At 37.5% G+C, this 25,374-nt stretch overlaps 1 protein-coding gene across 1 annotated transcript; it reads left to right on the forward strand.

The window, feature by feature from the left end:
* Nucleotides 1-3,223: 3,223 nt before the first annotated feature.
* LOC141660375 (uncharacterized) lies at nt 3,224-3,901 on the forward strand. The gene has a single exon (XM_074467357.1). It carries the CDS (start codon nt 3,224-3,226, stop codon nt 3,899-3,901), a length of 678 nt encoding a protein of 225 aa, XP_074323458.1.
* Nucleotides 3,902-25,374: the final 21,473 nt, after the last annotated feature.

The raw sequence follows: 25,374 nt of genomic DNA on the forward strand, positions 1-25,374 counted from the left end.
CACAACACCGATGAATGTTTCCATCCGAAGAAGCTAATTGAGAAAATGATCAAGGCAGGGGACCTCACACAGTTCATACGGGATCTGCGAGACAAATTGGGCCCGATAGATGAAGGAGCCCGAGGTGCCGAAGAGGGGGAGATGTACTGTAGTGAGGTAAAGACTATTTCGGGAGGAGGAGTCCTTGATCGGGACAGTAAGACGGCCAGGAAGCGGTATGCCTGACAAGTATACAACCTTTATCAGTTTAACTCGGCGCGGCAAGTTATGCCGATATTTTTATAGAGGACGACTACGAAGACATCATCTGGCCTCACCAAGACCCCCTAATTATCAACCCGGTCATCGGGGAAAACAAGATCTGGAAAGTGTTGGTCGACGGAGGGAGCTCGACCAATATACTGTATCATCGGACATATTGCAAAATGAATCTACAAGGAGAGCAACTAGAGCCCTGCCACGAGGCTCCACTATATGGCTTTGGAGGGCAAGCCGTCCCCATTGAAGGTACAATTACTTTTTCTGTTGTGTTGGGTAAAATTCCATATACTTCTGAAAAACAGGTCAAGTTCTACGTGGTGAAAGTGGAAAGCCCGTACAATGCACTCCTCGGTAGATCGACCTTAACCCATTCCAGGCTGTGGACTCAATTCCCCACCTAAAATTGAAGTTCCCTACCGAAAAGGGCATCGAAGAAATGAGAGGGGATCAAAAGACAGCTCGAATACTCATGCTGAAAGATTTGGAAAAGGAACAAGAGTATGCCGAAGCCGAGAACGGGAAGCGCAAGAGAGCCAGTCCGGAACCCAGTGGGAGCCGGCAGACCCTGAACATAGAGCTCGAGTGGTTCGAGCAGATTTGTCCAAACCCATAGACGAACCAGCAGCGGAAACCGAAGAAGTAGAGCTCTATATCGGCCAATCGGGGAAAATGGTTCGGGTCGGGAAAACAATGGATCCAGAGTTGAAGGAAAAGGTGATCGCTGTCGTTCGGCAGTACCACGATGTATTTGCTTGGGGACCCGAAGACATGCCCGGACTTGACCCCAAGACGGCTAAGCATTGCCTTAATGTGAAGCCCGAGTCGAAACCGGTTAAGCAGAAGAAGATGACTTTTGCGATGGAAAGATAGAAAGTAATTGAAGCCGAAGTAGAAAAGCTATTGGAGGCCAAATTCATTGAAGAGATTGAATACCCCGAATGGTTAGCTAATGTGGTGGTGGTAAAAAAGTCTAACAATGAGTGGAGGATGTGCGTGGACTACACGGACCTCCATAAAGCCTGTCCGAAGGATCACTACCCTCTACCGAATATTGATCAGTTAATTGATGCTACAACTGGATACCATGTATTAAGTTTCCTTGATGCTTTTTATGGTTACCATCAAATAGCTATGAATAGGGACGATATCCTGAAAATAGCGTTCATCACACCGAAGGGCACATACGCATACATCAAAATTCCCTTCGGACTGATGAACGCGCGGGGGCTACGTTCCAGAAAGCGGTGAACAGGATATTTAAAGCACAGATCGGGAGAAATATGGAATGCTCTGTAGACGACATGATCGTCAAATCCCTGTTCAAAGATCATGCCGAAGACCTGAGGGAATGCTTCGAGACCCTCCGAAGAAACAACATGAAGATAAATCCGAACAAGTGCACGTTTGGAGTGGAAAGTGGGAAGTTCCTGGGTTACATGGTGAGTGCCCGAGGAATTGAGGCCAACCCGGAGAAGATACAAGTTGTTATCGATATGGAGTCACCAAAATGTATCTGGGACATCCAGAAATTGACAGGGCGGATGGCAGCCCTTCGACGTTCATTTCCAAGTTGGCAGAAAAAGCCTTGTCTTTTTTCGCAGTATTGAAAGGGTCAAAAATTTCCAGTGGGGGCCAGAATTCCAGAAAGCGTTTGAGGAAATCAAGGATTATCTAACCAAAGCTCCACTTCTGATGAGACCTGAGCCGAAGGAAACCCTCCAGTTGTACCTAGCTGTGTCCGACAGAATGGTGGGAGCCGTATTGGTCAAAGAATATCAAGGTAATCAACATCCTGTTTTCTATGTTTCTCATATGTTGAAAGATGCAAAGACCAGGTACCCGATCGCAGAAAAGTTCGCATATGGGCTTGTTATAGCATCCCAAAAATTATGATACTACTTTCAAGGAAGAACCATTCAAGTGGTAACTGATCAACCACTTAAAAAGATTTTGAAAAGGCCCGAGGCTTCGGGCAGGGTAGTAGCCTGGTTAATCGAACAGGGAGAATATGATGTGGAATACATTCCGAGGACCTCCATTAAAACCCAAGCCCTGGCCGATTTTATGGTGGAATGTCATTTTTCTGGACCGAAAGATCTAACACCCAAGGAAAAGCTTATTCGGACCCCGGGGAAATGGAAACTGCTCGTTGATGGTTTGGTAGGGGATAAAAGTGTGGAGCCGATCTCATCCTCACCAGCCCCGAAGGCTTTGAGATATGCCAGGAAATCCGATTCACTTTTCCCCTTACCAACAATGAAGCAGAGTACGAAGCCCTCCTGGCCGGGATGAGTTTGTGTAAAAGCTTGGAAGTCAAACATTTAAGGGCTTTCAGTGATTCTATGCTAGTAGTGAAACACTATTCCGGCGAGTACGAACAAAGGGATCCCAGAACCCGTTCGTACGCCGCTAAGGTACGAGAAAGTTCATTGTTTTTTGAGTCTTTTGAATTAAGCCAGGTTGGTAGGGAGAATAACAGTCGGGCAAATGCCTTATCAAGACCTGCTTCGGCGAAAACCCAGAACTTGACTGGCTCAATCTACTTTACCGAAGTAAAGACCCCTGTCATCGATCGGTAATAATGCTTGGAAATTCACCAAGGAATTGATTGGATGACCCCGATTCGGGCTTTCTTAGAAAAAGGATTTCTCCCTCTCGGGAAAAAAGAAGCCCAAAAAGTCAGATACCGCGCAGTAAGCTACACTATCATAGGTGGGAAGCTTTATCGACGATCGGCAACAGAACCCCTACTCCGATGCCTCGGACCCGAAGACCAACAGCTCGCTCTAGAGATGGTCCACGAGGGCATCTGCGGAGAACACTTGGCAGGCCGGTCGTTGGCCTTCAAAATCTTAAGACAGGGTTTTTGCTGGCCAACTCTTCGGGCGGATGCCCATTCATATGCCAAGAAGTGTAAGTAGTGCTAGCTCTTCAGCACTGTACCGAAGCAACCCCGGAAGAAATGGCTTTGGTTCTCAGCCCGATACCTTTTGCCATGTGGGCTGAAGACATCGTCGAGATCTTACCGACTAGCACCAAGAAGGCAAAACACTGCATTGTGGCTATTGAATATATGACTAAGTGGGTCGAAGCCCGTCTCTTGGCCACCATCATAGAGGAAGCAGCTAAGAAATTCATGCTAGAACAAGTCATCCCGAGGTTCGGGATTTCGATGGTGTGCGTGTCTGATAATGGACCACAATTCATCGGCAACAAGTTCCGAAAATTCCTGCATCACTTCGGAATACAACAAAAGTTCAGCTCCGTCGGGCATCCCCAAGGTAATGGAGCCATAAAAGCAGCTAACAAGATCATCTTCGATGGCATAAAAAAGAGACTGGGTGAAGCGAAGGGTTTATGGGCCGAAGTGCTACCATGGGTCCTATGGGCTCACCGAACAATTCCTCGATCCTCTACGGGTGAAACACCTTTCAGACTAGCCTATGGAACAGACGCCTTGATCCCTGTAGAGGTAGGCCTTGAGTCTTATCGGACGGAAGTATTCAATGTCAAGACCAATGAGTTCGGACTCCGAGCCAACTTAGATCTCTTTGAAGAAGAAAGAGAGGCAAAAAAGAGGTCATTCTACGCAGGCGACTTAGTCATAAGGGAATTAGCTACAGCTATGCGGACCAAGTAAGGAAAGCTTCAACCGAATTGGGAAGGACCATATAAAGTTTGCGAGGTTGTTCGACCGAGAACTTACAAACTGGAGACCTTGGATGGCACCCCGATCAAAAATACCTGGCATGCTACGCGTCTCCGACGTTTCCACCAGTAAGACTGCTCTCTGTTGATGAATAATGCATTGATTATTATTTACTTTTTCCAAATTATGTATTTCAATTCCCTAAAGGGGAAGCTCGTGTAACTTCGGTGCCCCACCCAGGGACGAATAATATATGCTTGCTTCATACTGTGTCCATTGCATGATTTATTAGTACATTTCACTTAGTACAATTCCAAATGCGCCGAACAAATTAAGGCTTTGAAACATAGTTCACTCTATTTCGGAATTGGGACAATCTATTTAGATTCTAAAATTAAAATTACGAAAAGACTTCACCTAAGCTTCAAAGACTTGGGGACAATTACCCCGATAGAAGAGTAAAGCCAAATAAATGCCTAAGAAGCCCATTTGCTAAGGCAAGGAACAAAAGGCCGAACAAATGCCTGAGAAGCTTATTTATAAAAAAATCGTTAAGGCAAAAAAGTTAACGCTAAACGTAGGCATAAGCCGAAAGGCCGAAACAAGCCGAAGAGGCATTTACATTTTATAAATCGCCAAGGCAAATATTCGAATTCATGTACACCGAAGAAGTAAATCATATTGCTTAGGTAAAAAAAATTCTGCCACAAAAAGGCATATTATACCGCTTGGGTAACATCGCATGAATACCGAAGAAGCAAATCATATTGCTTAGGTAACAAACCCCTAGTCACAAGCATGCTTTCTGCGGATTGCGCTAAGGCAAATTATCAAGCCAAATAAAGCCGAAGAAATATATAATGAAAAATATGTAAAGGCAAACATAAGCAAAAATGAAAGAATAATAAAGCCCGAAGGCATTCAGTACAAAGCTCGAAGGAAATTAAGTTCAAATCCCGAAGGCAAGAAGTTAAATACAATATTTGAATTAAAAGAACCCGAAGGCCCAGGTGATAGCCACATTCAATCGGACAACTCAGCTTCCGAGGAAGAGGACACGAGAAGGCCCTGGTCTGGACCATCCTCCCGACCTACAGGGTCGTCCATCCCCTCGAGCATCACCGCCTTGTAATCCAAGCCCGCTTCAGCTGCTCGCCGAACCAGCAGATCATGGATGGAAAGAAAGAAGCGTTCCTCGGAGCGTTCTAGAAACTTTTTCTGCTTCTTCAACTCTTTCCGGCTCGCTTTGGCTTATCTTGTCCTCCCAGTGACCTGGTCCCTTAGCCTCTAGACTTCGTCATAGAGCTGATTGCGCTCATTCTTTATGCCTTCCACCTGGTTCGTCATGGTTTCAAGCAGCGTCTGAGTCGATTTCAGTTTGGACTCCGCCTTCACAGCCCGATTCTCCTGGGCCTGTGTAGCCGCAGCCTTGATCGTCAACGACCTGACATGGTCTATCACCGTCACGGCCCCGGGAGCAACCTGAAAAGGAAAATATAGTCAATTCATAAAATACGAACTAATAAACGAATGAATGGGGGAAAATACGAATAAGAGTACAAGGAACTTACCAAGGATGGAGACGCCATTAGCTCGGTGGCACCGATAGGGTCTACCCGGTACATGGTTAACTGGTCCTTCGGGAGGACCATTCCCCGACAAATCTGCTCACCGAGCACCCGGGCCGACTTTGGAGCCGGGGAAACAACTGAGTTTGTAGGGTACACCACCCAATAGGGTGTATGCCTTTCAGTCAAGGCACCCCCGGGCCCTCGGGTACGCTTTCGGGGAGCCCGATGCTCCAGCTCCTTTTCGCCCGAGCTAAGGTGGACTTCCACCCGACCCGCGGATCTTGGCTTGTTTCCAGTTCAGGAATCACCCTATCGGCATGAGACGCCGAAGTTTCACCAGCAAATTGGGACTTCGCTTCGGCCCCCACCTGACCGGCTGCCCGAGCGGCCTCTGCCGCCTTCCTTTGTTGTTGGCGCTTGATGACGTCCTGAAGAGTAGACACTGCACGAAGACATAAAAAACAAGTCAGGCCGAATAAAGCAGTCGAGAAGTTAACACGAATATGGGGAAATTAGAGCATCACATGAACAGGAAAAGGAAAGGAATTAAGTTACCACTACCCTAGAGGCCGAAGATCCAGTCGTCGCTTCGGCGTAGCGATAAAGGAACGGTCCCCATCTCCAGCTCATTTAGAAGAACATATTGAGCGGCTTCTGGAGGGGAAAGATCGAGCATGATCACCGATGAGGGATCGACCTCCCGCCAGACAGCATAGTCGGCGATCCTTGGTCCGCTCAGGAAAAACCAGCTTTCATGACTCCCCCGATTGTTCGAGTTAGTCACCGCCCACGTCGCCCGACCAACCCTTTGGGAGATTGAGTAAAACCCCTTCGCCTTCGCATTGTGCTTAAAATCATAATGGTACTAGAAGAGGGAGGAGGTTGGCTTTATCCCGACCTCCAGGCATCAGGCCTGGAAGCAGTTGATGTGGATGAACCCGTTAGGGTCCAGCTGACCCAAGGCAATCCCAATATCCCAAAATAATTTCTTGAGGATGGGCAATAGGGGAACCCTAAAGCCACAATGAAATGCAGCTTCGGAGATTCCAGTCGCCACCTTGCCCAGATCCGTAAGTACTTCGGGATTATGGTGTATACGGTCGGTGGGAGAAAGGTGATATACTCCGTATAGATCCCAGATGATTTAGTATTTGTCTGCGAATTTCTCTACGGTCTCTTCTTTGAGTTCAGACCGTAGATTAGCCGCCGGATAGACGGTTCTATCCCCAAAGTTCGCAACCCTGGTTGGAGCACTGGTGCTAGGGACATCCTCCGACCGATTCATATCCTAAAGATAAGAAGTGTTAGCCTTGTACTCGGACGAAACTATACTGTGAATAAAAATGAAGTAATAAAGGACGGCCGAGTACAACAGGCCCTTCGGTCGGAGAGGGGTCCATAAGCTAGAGGGGGAGATCCCGAAGAAAAAAGCATTCCTAGGTCGGTTCCCGAAGACTGTTCCAAACTTTGAAAACCCCGAAGAGTGTTTAAAGCCCAGAAAGTTTCGCATACCCTCTTTAAACCCAGGAAGGCTTCCTAACTTGGGACACATCCCTCAAAAACAAAAAGGGGAAGAAGGATAAACTACTCAAAGCCCCAAACTCCACTTTAAAGAAGTCTAGAGGGCACGAGAAAATAAAAAAAAGGGAAAAAGAAGAAAAAGCATACAACTAAAGCAAAGTGAACTGACGGCAAAAATATGAAACCACGTACAGTAATGCATTAAAATGACAAAAATGGGAAGGTTCTTACTGATTTGCAAATGCTGAGTGAGGGAGATTGGGTATTCTGGGAACTTGGAGTTAGCGGCGCCCGTCGCTACTGCTTGTTGGTATCCTTGATAATTGTTGAGAGTGTTTTTGGGAGATAAAAATGGTGATGCATGTAAGAAACCCCTAAATGAATGGTAAGGGGAATTTATAGAGAGATTTGCATGCGAAAAGACGCGCACAACAACCATTTTGAAATGGAGGGTGGAGATCTAAAGTCTGTTGGCATTCAACGGCGAGGATGAGATCGCGACCATTGATGACAGACAACTGTCATCATTAGACGGTTCACATCCCCAAGCGGCTATCGTGTCAGCAACCCTTATCCTGAAGCAATTTCAACCGACTCATCCCGAACAAATCGCTAGGCCGATTGCAAACGAGGTGTTCATCGCACATTCCTTCGGGCCGAACGAAAAATAGGGACCTGTTGGTGTTGGGCCTGATTTATCCCTCTGGGCCGAATATGACCTATTGGGCCGTACAGGATCGTAGCATTGGGTCGGTCTGCTCTCTTGTTCCAACCGTTGCACGTCCCGAAGAATCAGGGAGGACGTGGTCCACGAAAGCCATAACGTCCCCTGCCCGATTATGCCGCCCGGTAAAACAGAAACAAGGTTAAACGAGGTTTGGTCACAGCTTACACACACATTCATTCACTTCATAAAACTCTAGTATCCAAAGATCCTCTTAGAACTTATTAACTTATTCTCACACCGGAGGTGAATCGGGGAGACAATCCCTCGCATTCTCTTCATTTGCAGGCCCGATTGAAGTTCGTACGGACGCTGATCGACCCATCTGAAAATTGGTCCTAACAGGTTGATTTGGTTAAAAATTAATATGAAGACCGAATCCAAACTAGATCAAATTAAATTCAAAAATTGAAAATCAAACCCCAACAGCGGTTTTTGTTCGGTTCGGATTCGAATCAAAATCTGAAAAATAATATGGAAAATATCAAAACAAATACCTAAAAAAAATACTTAAAAAATTTTTTGTTCAAAAATTAAATTAGTATTTTATATGATTTTTTTATGCACTATTTTCACTATTATATTATCATTTTTTATATATTTTTACATGATTAAGTTTCATTTCATTCTTATATATTATTAATATTTTTAATAAGCACCGCTTCAATTCAATTATATTAACTTCTCACAAAAACTTTAAATGATAGTATTATTTTATTATTGTATATTCATCTTATTTCGAAATTTTATATTTTAATATGATAACTCATTGAGTAATAAATTTTACTATTTATATAACTTTTAAATTTAAGCTACTTACATTTTTAACTTTTTTTAAAAAAAGAATGTTAGGAATTTATATATTAGTTTGATGATAATTATAACAAAATACTTTAAGTAGAAATTAGTGTCTTGTAACCTTCAACGGATAAGACCATCTTGGCTATCCGTTGATGGTGTAGCTTTACTTCTCATTAAATTAAGTGTGTAACACATTCTAGTCTCTGTATTTTTACTAACAACTCTTAGAAGTTGAGGGAATTGTATAAGTCATGTTGACTACTAGTGGATATGCAGATAGAAAGGCCAATTGTAAATAGATTATGCCTTGTAATTTTGTATAAGTGATATATAGTCAACTGATAAGGTATTTGACCTTCAACGAATGAGATATTAAACTTCAACGGATGACTCCAAAGCCTCAACGAATAATGGTCTTCAACTGCTAAAGCATCAACGGATAAAGCATCAACGGATGAAGCATCAATGGATAATAGTCATCAATGGATAAAGCTTCAACGGATGCCTTCATCAAATAGCAGTTGATAGTGACAACACATGGGCTGACAGAGTCACATGGGTTGTCAGAGGCTAATGGAATGTGGTAGCCTCTTTGAGGTTTCAAAGAAATCGAAGCATTGCCATTCTGGTGCAAAACAAGGAGTGTTGAAAGATGTCTTATCTACCTTGGATTGCATTAGACAGAGAAACGAAGAAGAAGCATGTGAAGACTTATCAATAATGAATATTTCAATTCTGATTTTCATATGTAAACTTGGTAGTATATAAACCAAGTAGTATCTAGTAAATTGAGTGATTCTTCTAAGTGAGTTAGAAATATTTTTAGAGAATCATTCTAGTTTGTACTAGGAAGCAGCTGCGTGCAAAACATTTATATTACAGATTCCTTAAGCAATATATATCTCTGGTGGAAAATCAATCCACCAGAAAGTTTTAAAAGCTTTATGTTTTTATTCTTGTGTTTGAATTCTCATATTTTCATATATGTTCAAGCAATTCACACACAACTCACTTAGCTCTCAAAAACTGTTCTTGAACTTGAAAAAGTTTTAGATTTACATTCAACCCCCCTTCTGTAAATCTCTTGTTATATATTATGGAATAACAAAGAATACTACTTTTTAAAGAAATATCGTTACAAACTATAGTTTTAAAATACTTCTATATTTTCTAATCATGTTTTTATTGAATGTATTATATTAAATTGTATATCTATGTATATTTAATATAAAATAGAACTTATATCTATTTTTTTAGCTCTTGCGGGACCCATACCATAAGAACCCCTTTACTCCTATTATATATAAGTATATAACAATATTGAAAAAATAATTTGGATCAAAATATTGAATTTCCGTCGGGTTGGATCAGAATTTAGATAATCCAAATTTGAATTTTTGGATCATAATCGCGGGAAATTGCCTAATACTTATATTTGAATTTTTTCTCTTGAGGGGGATGATAAAATATACTTATATTTATTCGTATGAGATAAAAGTCGTCTTAAAAAAAGCGGAAATTAGGGATAATCGATGAATCCACCATTTAGGAAATAATATAAATGATTAATTTTAATTAACTTAATAATAAACTTTTAACATAAATATTATAAATATGAATTATACATGTATGAATTGTCGTATATTTATATAAATTTGTACAAAAATATTGTAGGATTGTAATAAATAAAATATTCAAACTCTAACTTTTGAATTAGGTTTGTTTTTTTAACTAAACAATGGGGGTCAATTTGAGAATAAAAACTAAAAAGGTTTATAATTAAATCATATCAAACTATAATTATTAGATCATCTGGGGGTCAATTTGAGAATAAAAACTATTATGATTATTAGTCCCCAAAGCAGAATGGACTCTTGAAGACACTGAAGAAGTTCACAAAGATAAGAAGGCCATGAACATTTTGTTTAATGGTCTTGACAAAGACATGTTTGATAATGTCATTAACTGCAATTCTTCTAAGGAAATTTGGGATACTGTACAACTCTTGTGTGAAGGAACTGAGCAAGTAAGGGAAAACAAAATGCAGCTTCTCATTCAACAATATGAATATTTTCATTTTGAGGATGGTGAATCCTTAAATGACACATTCAATATATTTCAAAAGCTGTTGAATGGATTGAAGCTGTATGGAAGAGTGTACCAGGTCAAAGACTCCAATCTGAAATTCCTCAGGTCACTACCAAAGGAATGGAAACCAATGACTGTTTCATTGAGAAATTCTCAAGACTACAAAGACTTCACTCTTGAAAGATTATATGGAATTTTGAAGACTTATGAGCTTGAGATGGAACAGGATGAACTGTTGGAAAAAGGAAGGAAAAAAGGCGGGTCTGTTGCTCTAGTAGCTGAAAATGAGAAAGAAGAAGCAAGGAATGAAGTTGCTAAATCCACACCAAATATCAAAACTGTTGAGAACAAATCTGAGTCAAGCAAGGGAAATGGATTGGCTGCTGAAAATGAAGACACTCAAGTCAAGATGGCTCTGATGGAGTTGATGAACATCTAGCATTTTTATCCAGGAGATTTGCAAAAATGAAGTTCAAGAAAAACCCCAGAGCCACTAAACCAAATAAAAATATGGTGGACAAATCCAAGTTCAAATGTATCAATTGTGGAATGAGTGGACACTTTGTAAATGAGTGTAGAAAGCCAGCTACTGAGAAGAAGAAATTTGAGCCAATTGATTACAAAAAGAAATATTTTGAATTGCTCAAATAAAAGGTAAGGGCTTTCACCACTCATGAGAATGACTTGGCAGCTGATGGAGCTGATGAATGTGAAGATGTGGAATATGTCAATCTTGCCCTGATGGCTGATTCTGATTAGATTGAAGTTAGTTCAGCAAGCAACTAGGTAATCACTACTGATCTTTCACAGTTATCTAAAGATGAATGCAATGATGCTATCAATGAAATGTCTACTGAATTATATCATTTACGTGTTTCTCTTAAATCACTTACAAAGGAAAATAATAGGATTAAAGAAAATAATGTGTTTTTGAGTGATCGAAATGCTGTGTTATAGGGTAAGTTGATTGAACTTGAGAAAATCAAAATTCAATGCACAACTGTTGAAAATAAACTAGCTGAATCTATTAAGAAAGTAGAAATTTTTTCTAATCAACTTGAACAAGAACAAGAAGTGATCAAGGCTTGAAAGACATCAAGAGATGTTACTGTTCAAATTGCCAAGGTTCAAGGAATTGAATCATTCTGTGAAGATTCCTGGAAAAAGAAAAAAATGAAGTTGGACAAAGATGCTGATGTTGATGCTTCAACGAATGAGGAATCAACGGATAATGAAAATTATCCGTTGAAGCAAGATGATCATCCGTTGAAGAATAAATCTCATCAGTTGAAGGAGACAACTGATTCTGAAAGGAGCAAATTGGAGAAACTCAACAAGAAGTATGGTTCAGTTTCAAAGAATTTTGCGATTGGAGAAACCAGCAAAACAAAGGAAACAAGCAAGGTGAACATAGGGCATCTATCAATGAAGCAGCTGAATGACAGGATGGACAAGATTGAGGTCAAATCATAATCTAAAAGAAAGACTAACAGAAATGGGAAAGTAGGAATTAACAAACACAACAATTACACACCTGATAAATATGCACCTAGGAAAACTTGTGTGAAATGTGGTAGTGTTAATCATTTATCTACCAACTACAAATCTGTTACAAATGCACCCATGCCTGCACATTTTTCTATGCCTAGTATGCCTATTCCACCATTGCATATGCCTGTTATGCCACCACATAATTCTCCTGCACAAAATGCTAATATGCCATTTGTTAATTATCCTTACTATTCTGCATTTAGCATGCCACAAATGCCATATAGCATGCCTGTTTGGAATAACATGTTGGCACAATCCATGCCATACAATGTTCCAAATAATGTGCCAATTGAATCTGTGACTAACCCTATATTTCAACACTCAACTCCTAAGATAAAGGTTGACTTAAAATCACCCAAGTCTAGTGGTGGAGAGTCTGTGAAATCTAGGAAAAAGGCTAACAAGGCTGGACCCAAGGAAACTTGGGTACCAAAATCAACTTGATTTGATTTTGTTGTGTGTAGGGAAACAGAAAGAATCTATGGTACATAGATAGCGGTTGTTCAAGACACATGATTGGTGATTCTACCCTGCTCACAGAGTTTAAGGAGAGAGTTGGCCCAAGCATAACCTTTGGAGATGACAACAAGGGGTTTACTATGGGATATGGCTTGATTTCAAAAGAAAATGTTATCATTGATGAAGTAGCACTAGTTGATGGACTCAAGCATAATCCGTTGAGTATCAGTCAACTATGTGATAAAGGAAATTCAATAACATTCAATTCTGAAGCTTGTGTTGTTACTTGCAAAAAAGCAACAAAGTGGTTCTAACTGGAATTAGAAAAGGTAATATGTACTTAGCTGACTTCAACTCAACAGATGCATATTCAATCACTTGTCTTTTCAGCAAAGCAAGTCAAGATAAAAGTTGGCTATGGCACAAGAAGCTGTCCCATTTGAATTTCAAGACAATGAATAAATTGGTCAAAAAGGACTTGGTTAAAGGAATGCCTCTGGTTGAATTTTCAAAGGATGGACTGTGTGATGCTTGTCAGAAAGGAAATCAGAAGAAAGCATCATTCAAAAAGAAGCTTGAATCAAAAATTGATGAACCACTACAACTGCTACACATGGATCTTTTTGGACCAGTCAATGTATTGTCAATCTCCAGGAAAAGATATTGCCTAGTGATTGTAGATGATTTCTCAAAGTTTTCATGGACATTTTTTTGGATCTAAGGATGAAGCTAGTGAAATCATTATCAATCATATCAGACAAGTCAACAATCATCCTTATTTGAAAGTTAGAAACATCAGGAGTGACAATGAAACTGAGTTCAAGAATTCTACAATGAAGTTGTTTTGTGAAGAAAATGGAATCATGCATGAGTTCTCAGCTCCAACGACACCACAACAAAATGGTGTAGTAGAAAGGAAAAACATGTCTATAATTGAAGCTGCTAGAACAATGCTTGAAGAGTCAAAGCTCCCAACATACTTTTGGGCTGCGGCTGTTAACTGTGCATGTTACACTCAGAATATTTCTCTAATCAATCAACCAAAAGGCATGACTCCATATCAATTGTTCAAGAGAAGAAAACCAACCTTAAATTTTCTTCATGTCTTTGGTTGCAAATATTTTATTATGAGAAATCAACCGACCACAAATGGAAGTTTGATGCAAAGGCTGATGAAGGAATTTTTGTTGGTTACTCAGCTGGTAAATCATACAGGGTCTACAATCTTAGAATCAACATTATTATGGAATATGTACATGTTGTGTTTGATGATAAAAAGATTGAAGGACTAACAGATGAAGGTCACCATGAAGGACTCAAATTTGATAATATTGAGATATACTGTGATGATAGTGATGGTGAGAATGATGTAGAAGGCACATCAAAAGAAATTCAAAATTTGCCTTCGATAAATGCACATAATACTGCAACAGTTGAAGGTCAAAATTCAACATTCGTTGATAGAAGTAATACAGTATCCGTTGAAAGACAAAGTGAATCATTCGTTGAAGTATACAATGGAGCATCCATTGATCATCATTCTTCAACGGATAATCATATAAGATCATCAGTTGATAGAACTCCCAACTCTATGCAAAGGTCAATTAACTCAGGGGGAGTGTCATCTAGTCAACACTCAATCTCACATCATGACAATACTGAGGCCACCCCATCTAGAGATAATCTACCACCTCAAAGGAAATGGACCAAGTGTCATCCCTTTGAACTGATCATTGGTGATGCAACTTCTAAAGTGCAAACAAGAAGGGCCACTCAAGATGAATGTCTTTATAGTAGCTTTCTATCACAGGAGGAACCTAAGAGAGTGGAAGAAGCTCTATTGGATCCAGACTGGGTTTTATCAAACCAAGAGGAGCTAAACCAGTTTGAAAGGAACAAAATATGGAAGCTGGTGCCCAAGCCAAAGAAAAAAAGTTCTATTGACACAAAATGGGTGTTCAGAAACAAGATGGAAGAACATGGTATTGTGATAAGGAAGAAAGCTAGATTGGTTGCTAAGGGCTATTCACAACAAGAAGGAATAGACTTTGATGAGACTTTTGCTCCTGTGGCAAGACTGGAAGCCATCAGAATTTTTCTAGCCTATGCAGCCCATGCCAATTTCAAAGTCTATCAAATGGATGTCAAAAGTGCATTTCTGAATGGAAAATTGGAGGATGAAGTCTATATGAGTCAACCTTCAGGGTTTGAAGATCCAAATTTTCCAGACTATGTTTATTATTTGTTGAAAGCACTCTATGGATTGAAGCAAGCACCTAGAGCCTGGTATGAGACTTTGTCAAAATTTCTTCTAGATAATCACTTCACTAGAGGTACTGTTGACAAAACTCTTTTCTTTAGAAATGTTAATGGCTCTACTATACTTGTTCAAATTTATGTGGAAGATATTATATTTGGCTCTACTGATGACAATCTTTGTAAAAAGTTTTCAAATTAATGCAAAGTAAATATGAAATGAGTATAATGGGAGAACTAACCTATTTTCTTGGCTTACAAGTGAAGCAGGTTGGTGATGGAATTTTCATTAATCAAACTAAATATATTTATGATCTTTTAAATAAGTTTGACTTAATGGATTGTTCATCTGCAAAAACTCCCATGGCTACTGCCACTAAACTTGAATTAATTAAGACTGAAAAGTCTGTTGATATTATAAGTTATAGAGGCATGGTTAGCTCACTTTTATATTTAACTGCTAGTAGGCCTGATATAATGTTTGCCATATGTCTTTGTGCTAGATTTCAGGCTGATCCTAGAGAATCTCATTTAGTTGATATTAAGAGAATTTTTAGATATCTCAAAGGGACACCAAATTTAGGAATTTGGTACCCTTGGGAGTCTGGTTTTGATCTAATTGGCTATTCAGATGCAGATTATGCAGGTTGTAAAATTGACAGGAAAAGCACAACTGGTACTTGTCAATTTCTAGGAAATAAGCTTGTGTCATGGTTCAGTAAGAAACAAAACTCCGTTTCAACATCAACAGCTGAGGCTGAGTACATTGCTGCTGGTAGCTGCTGTGCACAGATTTTATGGATGAGGAATCAACTTTTTGATTATGGATTACATGTTGACAAAATTCCAATTTTCTGTGACAACACAAGTGTCATTGCCATTACTGAGAATCCAGTGCAGCATTCAAGAACCAAGCACATTGATATTAAGTATCACTTCATAAGGGAACATGTTATGAATGGTACTGTGGAACTACATTTTGTTCCAAGTGAGCAGCAAATTGCAGACATATTTACCAAGCCACTTGATGAATCAACATTCTCAAGGTTGGTAAGTGAACTAGGTATGCTTAATTATTCTTAAACTCTTTCTCTGTTTTATAATTTACAATTGCAGCCTGAAATGAATTGGATTCTCCTGATAGAACAATTTTGGCTAAGTCAAGATTAATCCTATCAATGGATATTTGTTATCCGTTGAAGACCAAAATTGCTCTATCAACGGATGTTCCCTATCTGTTGAAAGTCAAATACATTTCTGGTAATTTTATCCATCGACGGATAAAATTATAGTACACTTCAGCGGATGTCAGTTACCACTTCCGTTGAATTGTCACATCAGTTGATTCACTTGAATCACAGCCATTGATTCTGATCTATCCGTTGATACGTGTATACAGTCGTGTGTATATGCATTAATGGGTAGTTTTTAAAATACTTACAGTTTTACTTTAATTTTTATAACGACAGTATATTACCCAAACTATGAATTAATCATTTTATTTTAGCCTTAATTTGAGAAATTATAAAAGCCCTTTTGATTTCTTAATTTCATTTTACAATTTCTTGAATTATCAAAAGTCTTTTGCTCTCTATCTCTTCCAAAAACACTCTCAATCCTCTCTGCAACTCTAAGCAAGAATCAATGGCACCCATAGTAAAGATGATGTCCCGGTCAGGTTTTGTCTATGAGAAGAACAATTTCGTAGCCCTTGTCGAAAAGGAAGGAGCCCAAGAGGACTACCACAAAATGATGGATTTCATCAAAGGTTGCAAGCTAAGTTATGCTATGTTGGAGGCTCCCACCATTTACTGTGAAGTGGTGGAGGAAATTTGGACCTCTACAGTGTTCAACCAAACTGATCTCACACTTACCTTCACTCTTAAAGGTAAGACTTACTGCATAAACTCAATTGATGTGCAAGCATGCTTTAAATTACCTGAAAACACCACCATGGTTCCACACACTGATGCACAAGTCACCAACATGCTTAACTCTCTAGGATACTCTCTCGACTCTAGTAGTTTAGGAAGCATTTAGAGAAAAGGGCTTAGGAAAGAATGGAGCTTCCTTAGTGATGCTTTCATTAAGGTATTTTCTGGTAAAATAAGTAATTTTGATGCAATTACTTATGCTTTAGTTAATATGCTATACATGTTGTTATCTGATAGTTACCATAATTTTAGCAACTATGTTCTGCTTGAAATAGGAGCTAAGTTAGGTAATTTAGCAAATAGGCCTAGAAACATATATTATGCTAGGTTTATTATCTTGCTAGCTAACCATGTTGCAGAAGAGCTTACAATTGAGAACTTAAATAACAAGTTTAATTGTTGGGTTCAAGAGAAAAGAGTATTGGCTGATCTGCTAAGGAACAACCTCAATAATGAGGTGCCATTGGTGTATCTACCAATCTTTGAGGCACCTCAGTTAAGTGAGGTAAACACTTCTGTCCCTATCACTTCCAACCCTCAAACTTCTTTGATTTCAACTATGGCTATGGAATCTGTAGCAATGCCCCAACAGATTCCTACCCAAGCCTCAAAACCAAAATCTAAAATAACAAAGTCTAAAAAGCCAACTTCTGTTGTCTCTCAAAAGACAACAGTTGTAACATCTACAATCATACTTGAGGGGAGTGTGAAGGAGGTAGCAAGTGGTGAGGGGAGGGGTGAAAATCAACAAAACCCCCAGAATGGAGAGGTTCAAAAGGAATTGTCCATATCTCTAACTACATCCTCTCAAAAGGGTGTAGTTATTGAAAAGAGCCCCCAACCAGGGGCACCGAACAAAAAGGTTAGGGACACTGAAGCCACACAGTCACCCATCAAAGCCTTTTCTAGAAAGAAGAATGCTAGAACACAGGTAATATCACAGGGTGCACATACTGCACAGATACAAGTCACAGACTTAGTATCTGTGCCTTCACAAATTCAGATTGATGTGGCTCCTTCAAATGTGGAGTCACAGCCCCATTCTCTTATAATCGAAACACCACAAACACAAAGCTCTACATCTCTTTCTTTGGACGTGGACATGATCCCCTCATCACAACCTGATTCTCCCTCATTAAAATTCAGGGAGGAGCCCCACTCAATTACTGGTGATCATCATCTATTAGATGAATTGTTGGATCACCAGCCAATTCTTTCAGATACAATTGAACAATCTGTGTCATAAAACTTAAAATCAATCCACACAGATTCAACAATTGTGTCATTTTCTATTCCTTATTCTTCTCCTTCATCAACGGATATTCCTCATCCGTTGATCAGTGATTGTCCTTTGACGGATAAGCTTAACAACAGTTATCCGTTGATAACATCAGCTACACCTTCAACGGATATTCCTTATCCGTTGACAGTCTCCACACCAACAACAATTTTAAGTTCTATCTCAAGTGTGGATGACTTTGTAGCTGTGCAATCACTCCTAGGATTGAGGGAAGGGAGTGAACTGAGTGAGAGGCTGGGTTGCTCCCAGGAAAAAGGAGAGGAAAAAAGTGAATCAATGCATGCTATTTCTTCCAGCATGGCAAAAGTAAGTGAGTGGAGTGCCACCTTAGTAGGTGAAGGTGAGAGTGTGAGTGGTGTGAGCCAGAGGGAGCCTCTGATGCAAAAAGAGAGAGAGATTATGAGAGAAATGCAGGTACAGGAGTTATAAGGGAGAAATCAGCCATTGCTAGTGAGTTAAAGGATGTGGATGAGGCTGGAAAGGAGAGGCTATATCAGCAAGAATACAGGGCTGAACTAGACTCTATCTCCTTGGATGCTGACACATTTACTCATCCTGTGTCAACCTATCAACTCTTTGCTGCATAGGGCAATGTGGAGGCAGAAAGGACACTCAACTTTGTTCACACCTCAGAATCAATGTTGAGGGATAAAGATGCTATCAATCAAATGCCTTCTGTTGCTGATAAAGACTTATCTGAAGAATTTGGGGATGATTCTGATGAAGATGAAGTCAATTCTCTTGAAGATGCACTGAACTTAGGGGGAGATGAAGGCCCTAGTTCACTTCCAGAGCTTTCAGATTGGGCTTTATCAAAAGAAAGCACTCCCACCATGTTTAATCTCTCCATCATTCATCAAATCAGAGACATTCAGAGGGCACTCATGGTGGTTACCAATCCTGGCACTAAAGCTCTGTTGCAAGCCCTTTAGAGTCTCTCAAACTTCACAAGTTGCAGAATATCAGACAAGACTAAATATAGAGACTCTAAGGAAGGATGTTGAAGATTTGAAGACCTTCACTGATCAGAAAATTGATGAGAGGATGCCTGTTGGCACAGTGAAGGATCTACTACTGAAGCTGAGAAAGGAATCTGAATTGGAGAAGAAAATGGCCAACCTTGAAGGAAGGGTCAAAAATGTTGAAGATTCAATAGGCCTTCTTCTCCAAAACCAACAGACTCAAACTGATTTGATAAGGCAATTAGTTCAGGCAGGGCTCCACTCCTCTCCTTGATGATAACAAAAAGGGGGAGAAGAAACAAGGGGAGGGTGAGTCTTCAAAAAAGGATGTTCAAATTACTCAAGTCTTAGTGCCTGCAATCACCACAACTCCAACATTCACACATCAAGGAAAACTAGATGGGATTGATCTAATCCATCTAGCAGCTGCTGAGATGAGGCTCAAGGAGCAAAGGAGGTTGTTGGATGAAAGAATGACCCAAGTGTTTGGCTCCACTAACAAATCAAACACTGTGAAATATGTCACAAAAATGGAGTTAATCACTATGGAGCCAAAGCATCAATGGAGTGATAAGGATGGTGAACCTTCCAACAGAAGTGAGTTCAAACCAGTGGTAATGAAACCCAAATACTCTTCATTTAAATTCACAGAAAAGCAACCTATGGAGTATGATTTCTCACCACCTAGACCAGACAAAGGAAAATTGATGGAAGATGACATCCTGGATTACAAGAACACCAAAGATGTAGTCAGAAGGGCTAGGATGGCTAGAATCTACATATATGGGAAGCTGCTATGTGTAGTAATGGGACACCCTAGATTTGATGCTGCTAAAAAGAAAAAAAATTGAGATTGAGCATTAAGGCAAGAGAGAAGAAGGCCGCCAAGACTCAAAAAGATAGTGAAAAAGCTAAATCTCAAATTTCAAGTGAAGAGAAGAAGGAAGAAAAGGAAAGAAAGGAGTGGCAGACTGGGCATAGAAAGAAGGCTCTTGCAAAAAGGCCAAATGATGATCATGGTGATGTGGATATTGAAGGAAAACAAATGCCTACAAGTCAAGCCACCATATCTGATGGTGAAATTCATGTTGATCCAAGCACCAACATTCATGGTGAGCCAATTTTGCCAAAGGAGGAACCCATTGATTGGGATAATATTCAGCTACCTTCCTTCCTCATACCATTACAAGAAAAGAAGAAACAAACACCAAAGCCATCTCTTGTCCCAAAGAAATTTACTCCAAAGCCTAAGCCTCAAATCTCCAAGGATGACTATGTGTACATCTATGACATAAAGGAATTCTCAAACATTGAGCTATATCTGGATGAGCTGGAAGAAGTTAGAGGTATTCATGCCAACAACAAGCTGCCAGAGAGATTGGTCTTCAGATAAAAAGCAAGTGTGAAAAGGATATGGCCCTACCAGAGAATTCTAAATGAAGGCTATATTACCTTGGTCAGAGTATTTTCAGCAATGAAGAAAGATTTTGGTTTTACCAGAACTGCAAAATCTGAAATACTCAACAAGTTAGCCAAAATCAAACAAAGCTGGAGAGGGTCAGATACTTTACCAAGGACATTAGTTAATCCTAAGCATGGAGAGACAATTCACAAGGAGCCTCATTTGTTGATGGAGTTCAGAGATGATAGAGGAGACAGAAGATTTTTCAGACTTGAAGACCAGTTGAAGATATCTAGCAATGAAACCCTAAGGGAAATGCAATTTAAAATGGACATCAATGATGAAGATGAAGCTGAGTTCTACAAAAAACTCCAGCTTCAAATTGAGGAGAATGAAAGGAGGCTTGGGAGGAAAACAAGAGAACCAAGGAAAAGAAATTAATCAGCTCAGTCTAGAGGAGCATCTTGGAAATGGCTTGTAATGTTTCTTACTACTTATCTTTTGTACATACAGTTTTTATAAAATTGCAGCACTTTATTATATTTCTACTTAGCTTTAATTCTGTATAATTGTTTAGTGTTTTGTTATCATCAAGCTAACCTAAATTTATGCCTACAATTCTGTTAGACATAAATTGGGGGAGATTGTTAGGAATTTGTATATTAGTTTGATGATAATTATAACAAAACACCTTAAGTAGAAATTAGTGTCTTGTAACCTTCAACAGATAAGACCATCTTGGCTATCCGTTGATGGTGTAGCTTTACTTCTCATTAAGTTAAGTGTGTAACACATTCTAGTCTCTGTATTTTTGCTAACAACTCTTAGAAGTTGAGGGAATTGTATAAGTCATGTTGACTACTAGTGGATATGCAGATAGGAAGGCCAATTGTAAATAGATTACGCCTTGTAATTTTGTATAAGTGATATAGAGTCAACTGATAAGGTATTTGACCTTCAACGGATGAGAAATTAAGCTTCAACGGATGACTCCAAAGCCTCAACGGATAATGGTCTTCAACTGCTAAAGCATCAACGGATAAAGCATCAACGGATAAAACATCAATGGATGAAGCATCAACGGATAATAGCCATCAACGAATAAAGCTTCAACGGATGCCTTCATCAAATAACAGTTGATAGTGACAACACATGGGCTGACAGAGTCACATGGGTTGACAGAAGCAAATGGAATGTGGTAGCCTCTTTGAGTTTTCAAGAAAATCGAAGCATTTCCATTCTGGTGCAAAACAAGGAGTGTTCAAAGATGCCTTATCTACCTTGGATTGTATTAGACAGAGAAATAAAGAAGAAGCATGTGAAGACTTATCAATAATGAATATTTTAATTCTGATTTTCACATGTAAACTTGGTAGTATATAAACCAAGTAGTAGCTAATAAATTGAGTGATTCTTCTGAGTGAGTTAGAAATATTTTTAGAGAATCATTCTAGTTTGTACTAGGAAGCAGTTGTGTGCAAAACATTTGTATTACAGATTCCTTATGCAATATATATCTCTGGTGGAAAATCAATCCACCAGAAAGTTTTAAAAGCTTTGTGTTTTTATTCTTGTGTTTGAATTCTCATATTTTCATATCTGTTCAAGCAATTCACACACAACTCACTTAGCTCTCAAAAACTGTTCTTGAACTTGAAAAAGTTTTAGATTTACATTCAACCCCCCCTTCTGTAAATCTCTTGTTAGATATTGTGGAATAACAAATAATACTACTTTTTAAAGAAATATCGTTACAAACAATAGTTTTAAAATGCTTCTATATTTTCTAATCATGTTTTTATTGAATGTATTATATTAAATTGTATATCTATGTATATTTAATATAGAATATAACTTATATCTATTTTTTAGCTCTTGCGGGACCCACGCATACCATAAGAACCCCTTTACTCCTATTATATATAAGTATATAACAATATTGAAAAAATTATTTGGATCAAAACATTGAATTTCCGTTGGGTTGGATCAGAATTTAGATAATCCAAATTTGAATTTTTGCATCATAATCGCGGAAAATTTCCGAATACTTATATTTGAATTTTTGCTCTTGAGGGGGATGATAAAATATACTTATATTTATTTGTATGAGATAAAAGTCGTCTTAGAAAAAGCGGAAATTAGGGATAATCGATGAAGCCACCATTTGGGAATTAATATAAATGATTAATTTTAATTAACTTAATAATAAACTTTTAACATAAATATTATAAATATGAATTATACATGTATGAATTATCGTATATTTATATAAATTTGTACAAAAATATCGTAGGATTGTAATAAATAAAATATTCAAATTCTAACTTTTGAATTAGGTTTGTTTTTTTAACTAAACAACGGGGGTCAATTTGAGAATAAAAACTAAAAAGGTTTATGATTAAATCATATCAAACTATAATTATTGGATCATATGGGGTTTCTTAAAAAAAGTAACTTGTAATTTAAAGTTAGAAAGTATCGTATAAGTGATATGTGAATCTATCTATCTCTTCTATATATATATAATAGAATAACAAGGGGATAATCCCCTATTTTTAATATTTATATAAAAGATGTGGTTTGTGGGAATCGAACCCAAGTTATTTCATTCACATATACAACCTCATACCACTACAGCATATTGTCACATGTGTTTTTTATCATACACATAATATGTAAGTGTGCTAAATGAATATTTTATTTAACTTTAAAGGTAATTACTTGAATTCCAAAAAAATGGATCATTAATTGAATATTTGAACAGTTAATTTAAAGAACTTAATTCCGTATATATAAAGTTAGGCATAGTACATAAATGAATTATTATCTTATTTATTAATCATTTTTTAGTTTGAAAATATATCTTATATATCTTTAACATAATTTTTATTATAAAAAGTAATTAAAATGCACATATATAATTTTTTTAAAAAAATATTGAAAATAGAATCGCTTATATATAAATAATCTATATTATTATTACATATTTAGATAAGTTAGAATTATAATGAGTCAATGCATTTTAGTTTATTTCAAATTTGAAATCAAAACTTGGCTTATTGTTAAAAAATACTCAAATTTGACCACATGACCCGACCGAAAAATATCGTCACATTCTTCGTTTAGTAAATATCAAAAATGTGAAATATTTTAATAGCTTATCTTAATATAAATTAATGTATTTGAGGTCTTGATAGGATCAAGTCAATTGATATTAAAATTACTAAATTCACTGGTAGCGAAATTGTACTTGGGAGTTGTCCCGGTTTTAAAAATATTGAAATTTGATATAAGATCTCACGAGATTTGTTAAAACTACGATGATATATTAAATATATTTATTTTTCATTTTTCACTTGAAAAAACTAGCCTTTTAAAAAGAATTCTTTTAGATAAGCAATATTCATTGATCGAGAAAATATTTTACAAATATTTTGAATTATTTTAATATTTTAAATTATACAAATAAAAGTTATATCTTTACTATATTGTAGAATTTGATTCAGTGAATTTACCAAAATACTATTTTTTTTTATGAAAATATTTGTAAAAATTCGGACAAAGATTGCATATGAGGTTGAACGGTTGCATATGTGGCTGCATATGAGGTTGATCCGTATTTTGCAAATATTTTCTGCAACTTGGGTATTTATGCAAAAATTCCTTGATTCAATGCATTTTAAACTATTTAAAGGGAAATATATATATATATATTGTTCAATAATTTGAAGGAATTAATCAGTTCAACTGATACTTATAAAACTTTATCGAATTGAAAAATATTTAATTTTAGGATAATAGTATATAATTTTATCAAATTATTATATGAAGAAATCTTATAGTCGTAATTAAAGAAACTTAAAAACAGTTTAAATAACGATATAATTACAATTTTTCCTTCGAGTTCTTGAAAAAAATAATGAATATCAATAATAAATCTTTAATTTATAATTTAATTTTATGTTACAACCATGACGGGTACTCGATTGCGTAAAAAATAGTTATGGATTGTTTGTCAGTGATAATGTGAATATTATATACTATAAGTTATTGCAATTTATTTATTACAAAATTTTAATTTTTGGATAATTATAAATGCATGTTATTTAAGTAATCAATTGTCTCGGTATATGTTAATAATGAATATAAATATACATAAATCATATATTTAGCATATAAATAATTGAAACCATCATAATTTACTAAAAAATGTAATATATGATAATTTACATGCTGACACATACACATATAACTTAATCTTACCTTTTTAACAGTAATGTAAATAAAAAATAACATTTTTTTTATACATACATTCGTTGAATTTCAAAAAATAACATTTTTCATTAAAATCAACTTTTATATTGACAGTATTGTAAATTTTACATTATTGTATATTATGATTGCAAGTCATTCTAACTTCAGTTATGCATTTTTTATCTTTTTAAATTGCGTAAATTAATTGTAAGTTAGTCGTGAACTCAGCAGTACATGTAATTTATTTAAATAAAATTCAAAAATTTTGGTCAACTTTATATTGAACATATATGTTAATTTTTAGCTTTTTTTTAAACATAGTGACGACATTCTACAGAGTAAGTTTAATCATTTCATTTTAAACGTACATCGACTATCCTGTTTATATTCATTCATTAAATACAAATTATACAGCACAAACAAGAATATATATTTTTTGTTTAATGAGCTATATTAGAAACGTTGTGTAATTTGGTAATGTATTGTATGAAAATTGTTAGTCCCTTAACAATATAGCAAGAATTACAGAAGGGGGTTGAATGGAATTCTTGAACCTTTTTCTTAAAATAAAAATGTTCGAACTCGAATATAAATATAAGTATGTTGATTAGCACAATGCGGAATAAAAACTAAAGTGAATC

This window comes from Apium graveolens, chromosome 5, assembly GCF_009905375.1.
Source record: "Apium graveolens cultivar Ventura chromosome 5, ASM990537v1, whole genome shotgun sequence".
Classification (NCBI taxonomy): domain Eukaryota; kingdom Viridiplantae; phylum Streptophyta; class Magnoliopsida; order Apiales; family Apiaceae; genus Apium; species Apium graveolens.

Bases quoted from the DNA above. Each gene is read 5' to 3' on its own strand.
- LOC141660375 (XM_074467357.1), top strand. From the start codon at position 3,224: ATGGCTTTGGTTCTCAGCCCGATACCTTTTGCCATGTGGGCTGAAGAC.